Source organism: Pseudophryne corroboree, chromosome 5 (assembly GCF_028390025.1).
Source record: "Pseudophryne corroboree isolate aPseCor3 chromosome 5, aPseCor3.hap2, whole genome shotgun sequence".
In the NCBI taxonomy this organism is placed as follows: domain Eukaryota; kingdom Metazoa; phylum Chordata; class Amphibia; order Anura; family Myobatrachidae; genus Pseudophryne; species Pseudophryne corroboree.
The window spans coordinates 291,092,840-291,103,379 of record NC_086448.1 but is presented as its reverse complement, the minus strand read 5'-3'; the positions used below and the strand labels follow the sequence as shown (position 1 = coordinate 291,103,379).

Sequence of the window (10,540 nt, the reverse complement as noted above, 5' to 3'; positions counted from 1 at the left end):
GGTATAGAAGTCATATAGATATACAATTATTCTACAGTGTTAGACATAGAGGCTTACCCAGGCAAGCCTAAATATAGCTTGGGTGGAGGCACATATGTATTACATACCCCTGGGTGGTGAGAGAGGGGTTACATTTGGAGGCACCGCGTGAGATAATTTTATAATATACTCAGGAGTAAGTGAAGCACAGTGACCAAAATGAATCAATATACAAGTAATGAGGCATTGGAATGGTGTATAAGAAAGGGAGTAAATCCAGAAAGGAGTTTTGTATTAAGGGGGGATCTCACAGACACCACTGACGGTACAATTATGACAGAGATGTTGTTTCTGTTTGGGGTGAAACAACCCAGGATAGTTGATAAACAATTTAAGGAAAATGGAGAGATGTGTGCTGTACTGATAACTACCAGTCATGATTTAGAGTCTGAATTGCTTCCTAAAGTGGTGGCTGTGAGATCTAACCCAGAACGTCGGTGGATAATTATATGGCCTGAAAAGGATGGAAGTGAAAGGGCGGCTGAACCCTTAATTGTGGGTGACATGTCTACTCCAGTCAGTGGAGATCCCTCCGCGACTGAGAGAGAAGGTAGTCAAACACAGGGTATTGAAGAAAAATTAGGTAATCAGTTAGAGGTGATAGCTGATAAAGTAGTACATCAATTGGAAAGGTGGCACTATGAGGGTAGTTACAGGCGATTGAGACTTTTTTCAGGAATACTCCCTGTGCCTGTCGGGGAGGAATCTTATGAGGCATGGAGAGAGGCAGCCATACAACAGTCTGAGGAGTGGCATTGTCCTGACCACATAAAGAAACAAAGAATAGTGGAAAGTCTACGGGGACCTGCTATGGGAATTATCCAGGCTACTAGAAAAAGTAATCCCGAAGCTGCAGTAGCTGACTACTTCCAAGCCTTAGATTATACATATGGGACATTGGAGGATGTAGGTGATTTGGTTGCCAGATTTCACCATACTTATCAGGAGACAGGAGAAAAGTTATCCCAGTATGTGTACAGATTAGATAAATTAATCCATAAAATTATAGATAAAGGAGGGTTAGCTCCTGCTGAAATTAATAGCAGCCGATTGAAACAGTTAATTAGGGGAGCATTAACAACTGACCCTGTGGCTCAACGGTTGCGTTGTACATCTCTATTATTAGGAAGTCCCACCCTTAATGACTTAATTAAAGAGATTACTCAGGAGGAAGCTTTAATTGCTACCAGAGAAAAGACTCATGCTAAGGCTGTAAAAGTGGTGGTTCCCTCGCCTGAGGCCCAAGGATCACGGGAGGATAAGTTAGTTACCTTGGTAGTGGAACAAAATAAGAAAATAGACCAGCTTATTCTTGCTCTAAATCAAAGGGTGGTACCATCTAACGCTAATTCCAGTAATTCCACTAGGGGGTTTAACAATAGCAGAGGGAATTTTAGGAGAGGTGGAAATTTTATAAGCAGAGGGTGTTTCCGATGTGGACAGTTAGGACATAGAGCAGTGGACTGTTCCATAGACTGGGGAATGAATGAAGGGGAAACTAACGTTCAGACAAATAATTCCTCTCCTCAGGGAAACGATGGTGGGAGATTGGCGGGCCCCTCGTCGTCTCCCAGAAATTAGATGTAGATTCAATGGGGAGTACCCAGTGGAGTAATTCTCTTCCGGATGGTATGATCGGACCCGCTCCACGTGTGGTAGTTAAATTAAATGGACATCCCTGTCCTGTGTTATTGGATAGTGGGTCTCAGGTGTCCATTATATTCGAACATTGGTATAGACATTATCTCTCTAATGTTCCTATCCTGCCCCTGGAAGGACTGGTAATTTGGGGATTGAGTGAACAGAAATACCCTTATTTAGGTTATGTGGTAGTCAACATAGAGTTTCCAGCGGAATTTATGGGTGTGTCGGAGCCATTACCTCTAATTGCTCTAGTATGCCCTGAATCACCAGGTGATAAAACGGTCATGCCTGTGATTATTGGGACTAATGCTCATTTATTTAGGGTCCTCAGTGACTGGTGTTTAGAAAGGTGTAGGGAAGCGACAGTTATTACTAAGACAATTTGTACTGAAAAATACCAGGACGGGGAGTTTGAGCACAGTGATTCCTCAATGGCTCAGGATCTGTCCATAGAAGACTTAACCACATGTTTTCAGGGGAGTGACATTGGGTTGGTAGAACAAAATAGTTTATGTGAGGAATTGATGAACCGAAGGCATGTCTTCTCTCTTGGTGAATGGGATTTAGGAAGAGCTAAAGGTGTCGAACACTGTATAAAGCTGACTAATGAAACGCCTTTTAGGGAGAGGTCACGCAGACTTGCTCCTGCCGACTTCGATGACGTCAGACAGCATCTTCAGACTCTCCTTGAAACAGAGGTTATTCAACACTCTGAAAGTCCCTATGCCTCTCCTATCGTAGTAGCCCGTAAAAAGAATGGCAAAATTAGAATGTGTATTGATTATCGCACACTTAATCAACGCACTGTGCCTGATCAGTACACGGTTCCTAGAATAGAGGAGGCGTTGGACTGTTTACAGGGGAGCCAGTGGTTCACAGTGTTGGATCTTCGGAGTGGGTATTACCAAATACCTATGAGTCACCAGGATAGAGAAAAGACTGCTTTCATTTGTCCTTTGGGTTTCTTTGAATTTTTAAAGATGCCCCAAGGAATCAAGGGTGCCCCGGCCACTTTTCAGAGAACCATGGAGCAGACGGTGGGTGATATGAACTATCGCGAGGTATTAGTTTACCTTGATGATATTATAGTTTTTGGGTCCTCACTACAGGAACATAACCACCGTCTGCTCAAGGTACTGGATAGATTATTGAAGAAAGGCTTTAAACTTTCTGTGGATAAATGTAAGTTCTGCCTTCCCTCGGTAACTTACTTGGGACATGTGGTGAGTCGACAGGGTATTTCTACCGATCCTACTAAAGTTGAGGCGGTAAATGATTGGCCTAGGCCTACGAAATTAAAGGAATTAAGATCTTTCCTTGGGTTTTGTGGGTACTATCGCCGGTTTGTGCCCTATTATTCTGTAATATGTCGTCCTCTCACTGAATTGACCAAGGGATATCCTCCCGTTGGTAAAATTACAAAGGTATCCTCATGTAAAAAGGAGGGATATTTTAAGCCCTCTGAGGAATTTGGGAATAGGTGGACTCATGAGTGTGAGGAGGCCTTCCTTAAATTAAAATGGAGTCTTACCAATGCTCCTGTATTGGCCTATGTTGACCCCACTCTGCCTTATACATTACATGTGGATGCATCGTTTGATGGTTTAGGTGCCGTGTTGTACCAAACTCATGAAGGAAGGTTACAACCTGTATCTTATATCAGTCGGGGATTGTCCAATAGTGAGAGGAGATATCCTGTCCACAAATTGGAGTTCCTTGCTCTTAAATGGGCTATTGCTGATAGATTTCATGAATATCTGTATGGGGCAAATTTTGAGGTATTCACTGACAATAATCCTCTAACCTATGTGCTTACCACAGCTAAATTAGATGCCACCGGGCACAGATGGTTAGCCACTTTGTCTATTTATGACTTTAAGATTAAATATCGCCCAGGTATCAACAACATAGATGCAGATTCTTTGTCTAGATTATCTAGAATTGAGAGTGAAATAGATGGATCTGAGTGGATTGAAGTTCCTTCCACCACCATCAAAGGATTGTGCTTTAGCATTTCATGTGTAACGGCAGATAATGGGGAATGCATTAGTGCCCTTGGAGCCTCAGACCAGGCATTACCTCTGGCCTATTGTTGGTTAAGCCAACTAGAATTAGAAGGCTTGCCACATATAGGTCAGGGAAAGATCCGTATGGAACAACGTAATGATCCAGATATTTCCATTGTTATACTCTGTCTGGAGTCTGGTCGTGCTGAGTGTAATATGAGTTCTCTAACCCATGCATCAAAATTATTGATGCGGCAAATAAAGCAATTGACCCTAAAGAATGGAATACTTTACCGTGAATTAGTTAAATCCAATGGAAAATTCAAATCACAATTAGTTACTCCTCAGTGTTATAGAAACACTATTTTGAATGCATTGCATGACCAGCACGGCCATCTCGGGGTAGAAAAAACTAAGGGACTGATAACTGATCGGTTTTATTGGCCCTCGATGGACCAGGATATTGAAAAATACTGTAGGACATGTGGTAGTTGTATATTGAGGAAGACTCTCCCCACCAAGTCCGCCCCTCTTGTTAATCTTCAGAGCCAGGGTCCTATGGATCTAGTATGTATTGACTATTTATCCTTGGCAACATCACCTGGAAAGGAATGTAATATACTGGTAGTAACGGATCACTTCACCCGTTATGCCCAGGCTTATGTTACTTCTGATCAACGGGCTATTACTGTAGCAAGAACTTTATGGGAACGGTTCTTTGTTCACTATGGTTTACCAGCCCGATTGCACTCCGACCAGGGGCGGGATTTTGAGGGAAAAATTATTCGGGAGCTCTGTCTGTGCTGTGGGATTAAGAAATCCCGGACTACCCCTTACCATCCACAGGGTAATCCTCAGCCAGAGCGATTTAACCGCACCTTGCTTGATATGATGGGCACCTTGGGCCCCATGGGCCAAACACAGTGGAGGAGACGGATATGTCACTTGGTGCATGCCTATAATTGCACTAAGAATGAATCCACTGGGTACTCCCCATATGAATTAATGTTTGGGCGGGAAGCTCGTCTACCAATAGATGTTTCATTAGGACTTCCCTCCCGGGATGCTGATGGACAAACACATTCCCAGTATATAATTAAATTACGAAAAGAGCTTAGACATGCACATAAGTTAGCTCAGGACGCTTCAAACAAAGCAGGGGTCAAGAATAAAATTAGATATGACCTGCGCATAAAAGAAAATGTATTAGGAATAGGGGATAGAGTGCTAGTACAGCAATTGGGACTTCCTAGACGACAAAAATTAGCTTATCGATGGAAACCTGATCCATATGTGGTAATTGAAAAATTACCTAACATACCAGTTTATAAACTAAGGTCAGAGTCGGGGGAGGGACCAATTCTTACTTACCACCGACAACATCTTTTGCCTATAGCCCAAGATCTTCGTTTCCCCGAAGCAGTTGAAGATGAATCACTGTTAAGCTCTAATTGGCGAAATGGTAGTAGGTTGCGATCTTCTCAAGGACGATGCCACTCCCCAGAAATTGCTGCGGATCCTAATGAGGATCCTGAGAACAGAGAATGTGGTCTAGGGTATTTCTATTGTGATAAGGATCCTGATAGCTCTGTTCCCCAATTGCCCGATTTTATCACGCCCAATGGGTTAAATGAGATTGTCCCTGAAAACGATTGTAATATATCAGTCAGTATTACTAATGAGGATGGTGGGTTGGACTCTGAGAGAGAAGTTACATCCGAAAGTAGTATAAATGATAACAATGTTAACCTAACCAGGGAGTCTTGCATGGAAACTGGGACTACAGAGACTGGTGAGGATATAGTGCATAGTTATAGGCCATCCAGGGAACGGAGGCCTCCATTAATATTAACCTATCCAGAATTAGGTAAACCTGCATACTTACCTCAAATCATTAATCCAAATATAGTAATTACTTGGCCTTATTTCGGGTATAGAAAAGGGGAAGGTATTTGGTGATCCGATTTAAATGGGGATGGATAAATATACAGATCACCAGGGGGAGAGTGTAACCTGAATAATATCTGCTACTTATCGTTTAGTAATAAATTATTATATCTATATAGTATAATACTTGTTTGGTTCATATATAGATATCTTTGGTAGGGGAAATAAACATATTAATATATGGGTAATATAATAATATATGATAAAATATGATATTATATATGTATATAGATGGATTGTTGAAGGGATAAAATTTGTATTTCATTATTTACATGTATATATTGTATAGGTTTGGTATAGACTGTTGTGAGGTGATGTTTGAAGGACAGTCTAGTCTTAGGATGCCTAGCAATAGCCTGCAGGGTAGCAATGATCTGTCTATGAGGCAACTGTGTGGTCCGCGCGCTGCTGGAGCGATAATCTGCCAGGCGGGAAAAGCCGGTCCACGAGCCGGTGATTCATGGCTGACCGCGAGCCTGGGGCTAGACAGGTAATGATTGGCGGCGGTGAGGGGAGATCGCGCGGCTATGGCGGGAAGGGGTACTCACGAGACGGAGGTCTGGGGAGGATAAATAGAGCTCCCCGCCGGCAGTTAGGCAGAATGCTGTTCCCCCTGTTCGTGTGTGCACTCGGGTCTCCTGAGCTGTCGTGAGAGCTGTGCGGAAGCGACTGGAGACCGAGTAGCACGTCCAATACAGGGCAGATCTGAGCCGCGGCTGGGAGCAGGGGAGGTGGGCATAGATTCCCCAAGCACTGCTTACCCCCAGCGTACCTTGTGCGGGCTCCACGGCGGGGATAGGACGGCTGGCCAGGCGGAGGCAGACTGGAGATGCGGATGGGCGGATGGAGGGAAGGAGGGCAGCGCGTCCCTAGAAACCGAGATGAAGCCATCCCAGCAAGACTCCTGATTCGCCACATGCAGAAAGGGGCCAGCTCAGCAGCTACAGTCCTCCCCTAGGGAGGAGTCGGGGGAGAAGCCAGTGCAGAACCTACAAGCTGTAAGTGAGACTATGCAATGCACCACACAGCTACACCTCACTAGCTTATGTAATATAAAACAGCTTGAATCTACCAGCGGTCTGCTTTATATGGGGGGTGAAGTAAATTTTGAGCCAAAAGTTGCCAGCCCTAGGTCCTAATATTGGAGGATGCAATAAGGCAGTTATAGACTGGACAGGCGATTTCACACTGTTATACTTAGAGGTGGAACTGTAATTTTCTCAAAGGAACTATTTAATTATATATATATATAAAGATATGGCTGGACAGTTCCAAGTACCACATACTAGAGCAGTATGTAAAGTCTCAATTAACATATGTGAGGAACAAGTACAAGGATAACTATCTTTATAAAAATATCTCTTTAACGTTACTAAAAGAGATTTGACAAGGACATTACTTTGCAGAGTGTCCAGTAATTGAGACTTAATAGCTTCTACAGTTGAAACGGATACAGTTACAGGACTACTGCTACTACAGCAAATAGTTTCACCAAGAAAGGATACAATTGTAGCAGAGTAGAGTATATCTTTTGCAGACTAACTACCATAAAATGCCTGCTGCCTTTTAAGGAGATGGACATAATACTGTACAAGCAGACCCTTCTATGATGTAGTACCCGATGGGGGTTAATTCAAGTATGGCACTCTGAGTAGATTAGATTCTACTATAAACGAGACAAAAAGGAACTACACCCAACATAGAGGAAAGTATAGACTTGCGACTCATACAAAACTGATGCCAAACAAGTTTTATGCCAGTGTACACTGAATTAAGGGCCCAGACATTGCACTTATTTTTTTTATGAGTACCCGGGTCACTCAAGCAGTAATATTACCACATTTTTTGTATTGCATGCAAACAATAACCTGTATAGGTGTTATAGAGAGATAGTGAAAGGGGATAGAAAATGTATTTTCTATTATTGTGCTTGACAGAATGTTTATTTTGCATCTAATCTTTAAATATCTTAGTAGTAATAAAAACACTTAAGGTTGCTTACCATATATGTTGTGATATGAAATTCTGTCCGGCGATCCTGGAAATACCAAGAGAAGAACAGGTACAATAATATATTGTAAAGTATTCGCCTAGGTATAGAAGTCATATAGATATACAATTATTCTACAGTGTTAGACATAGAGGCTTACCCAGGCAAGCCTAAATATAGCTTGGGTGGAGGCACATATGTATTACATACCCCTGGGTGGTGAGAGAGGGGTTACATATGTATGCATGTTTAATATGCTATGTATATGTGTATATGTATGTGTGTGTGTATGTGTGTGTATATATATATATATATATGTGTAGATATATATATATATATATATACACACACACACACAGACACACTAGTTTTACGGACCCAGCATATACTGGGTCACCTCAGTCCCCACCCCCGTGATTGGCTCCGCCCAGTTCTGGAAACCCCCCCATGCAAATCCTGCGTTTGCCACTGTACCAGGTCACATTATTGTGGCATAAGAGATCCACTTTTACCAGGGTTTATGCAGCCAAAGTCCTACTTTGATGATTGCTGGACAGTTTGGTGGACAGTGTTTGTAGTGGTGGTAAGATCAGAGTTCCTGCCATATATTAGCCACCAAACTGGGGGCATCACATACACTAGACCCAAAAACAGAGATTAAGCTATCCACTAGACTGGAGGTCTGTTTATAATATACCATATTGGAGTACTGCTATATACTGAACTCCAGAATGAAAGTTTTACATGCTAGTGCTACGAGTAGATTTTTTTTATTTTATTTTTTTGTGTTGCATGCTATTCATCATACTAGAGATATTCTTCATTTATCAGACATGCCATGAGATTTCTAGAAATACTAACCTTCAGATTGGTGATCTGCTTTATGCTATCAGAATGAGAGGTTGGAGGTTTGTAAGGAGACCTATGGTTTTTTACAGTATCCCTGCATTTATGTGACTGTGGGTGTTGTCCTTTTGTATGACTGTCAATAAAAATTGTAGTGAGTGGCTATTTTCTCTTATACTTATTAGTGATGAGCGGGTTCGGTTCCTCGGAATCCGACCCGCCCGAACTTCACCTTTTTTTTACACAGGTCCGAGCGACTCAGATTCTCCCGCCTTGCTCGGTTAACCCGAGCGCGCCCGAACGTCATCATCCCGCTGTCGGATTCTCGCGAGACTCGGATTCTATATAAGGAGCTGCGCGTCGCCGCCATTTTCACACGTGCATTGAGATTGATAGGGAGAGGACGTGGCTGGCGTCCTCTCCGTAATAGAAAAGACTAAGTCTAAGAGTGACATTGTTATAATTGTGGGGAGGATTGGGGACGGGGAGCAGCTGTTAGGGAGTACAGTGCAGGGTTTTGATTATACCACCAGTGATTTTAATCCTTTGTTTCTCTGCCTGAAAAAAACGCTCCACCATATCTGTGGCTGTGCTCACTCAGTGTGCTGCACTGCTGCATGACATATCTGTGCTGAGTGCACTGCTCTGCTCACACTGCCTAATTGTGGGGACTGGGGAGCAGTTATAGCAGGAGTACAGTGCACAGTTTTGCTGACAGTGACCACCAGTCCAGTATACGTTTGTCTGCCTGAAAAACACTGTGGTGTTTTTTTTTTCTTTCTTCATGCTAGTTTGTTTAGCAGTCTGCTGACAGTGTCCACCAGGTCCGTTATACAGTATATTATATATATATATAAGCAGCAGTACGGTAGGCCACGGCTGTACCTACCTCTGTGTCGTCAGTGCACTCGTCGTCCATAAGTATAAGTAATACTATACTATCCATCCATCTAGATTGTATACCTGTGGTGGGTTTTTTTTCTTTCTTCATACTAGTTTAGCAGTCTGCTGACAGTGTCCACCAGGTCCATTATACAGTATATTATATAATATATATATAAGCAGCAGTACGGTAGGCCACGGCTGTACCTACCTCTGTGTCGTCAGTGCACTCGTCGTCCATAAGTATAAGTAATACTATACTATCCATCCATCTACATTGTATACCTGTGGTGTTTTTTTTTCTTTCTTCATACTAGTTTAGCAGTCTGCTGACAGTGTCCACCAGGTCCGTTATACAGTATATTATATATATATAAGCAGCAGTACGGTAGGCCACGGCTGTACCTACCTCTGTGTCGTCACTCGTCGTCCATAAGTATAAGTAATACTATACTATCCATCCATCTACATTGTATACCTGTGGTGTTTTTTTTTTCTTTCTTCATACTAGTTTAGCAGTCTGCTGACAGTGTCCACCAGGTCCGTTATACAGTATATTATATATATATAAGCAGCAGTACGGTAGGCCACGGCTGTACCTACCTCTGTGTTGTCACTCGTCGTCCATAAGTATAAGTAATACTATACTATCCATCCATCTACATTGTATATATGTGGTGTTTTTTCTTTCTTTCTTCATACAAGTTTAGCAGTCTGCTGACAGTGTCCACCATGTCCGTTATACAGTATATTATATATATATAAGCAGCAGTATGGTAGGCCACGGCTGTACCTACCTCTGTGTCATCAGTGCACTTGTCGTCCATAAGTATAAGTAATACTATACTATCCATCCATCTACATTGTATACCTATGGTGTTTTTTTTTTCTTTCTTCATACTAGTTTAGCAGTCTGCTGACAGTGTCCACCAGGTCCGTTATACAGTATATTATATATATATAAGCAGCAGTACGGTAGGCCACGGCTGTACCTACCTCTGTGTTGTCAGTGCACTCGTCGTCCATAAGTATAAGTAATACTATACTATCCATCCATCTACATTGTATACCTGTGGTGTTTTTTTTTTCTTTCTTCATACTAGTTTAGCAGTCTGCTGACAGTGTCCACCAGGTCCGTTATACAGTATATTATATATATATAAGCAGCAGTACGGTAGGCCACGGC

At 42.4% G+C, this 10,540-nt stretch overlaps 1 protein-coding gene across 1 annotated transcript; it reads left to right on the top strand.

Moving 5' to 3' along the window:
- Positions 1-312: 312 nt before the first annotated feature.
- On the top strand, positions 313-1,620 carry LOC134929595 (modulator of apoptosis 1-like). The gene has a single exon (XM_063925183.1). It carries the CDS (start codon positions 313-315, stop codon positions 1,618-1,620), a length of 1,308 nt encoding a protein of 435 aa, XP_063781253.1.
- The last annotated feature ends 8,920 nt before the right edge of the window (positions 1,621-10,540 follow it).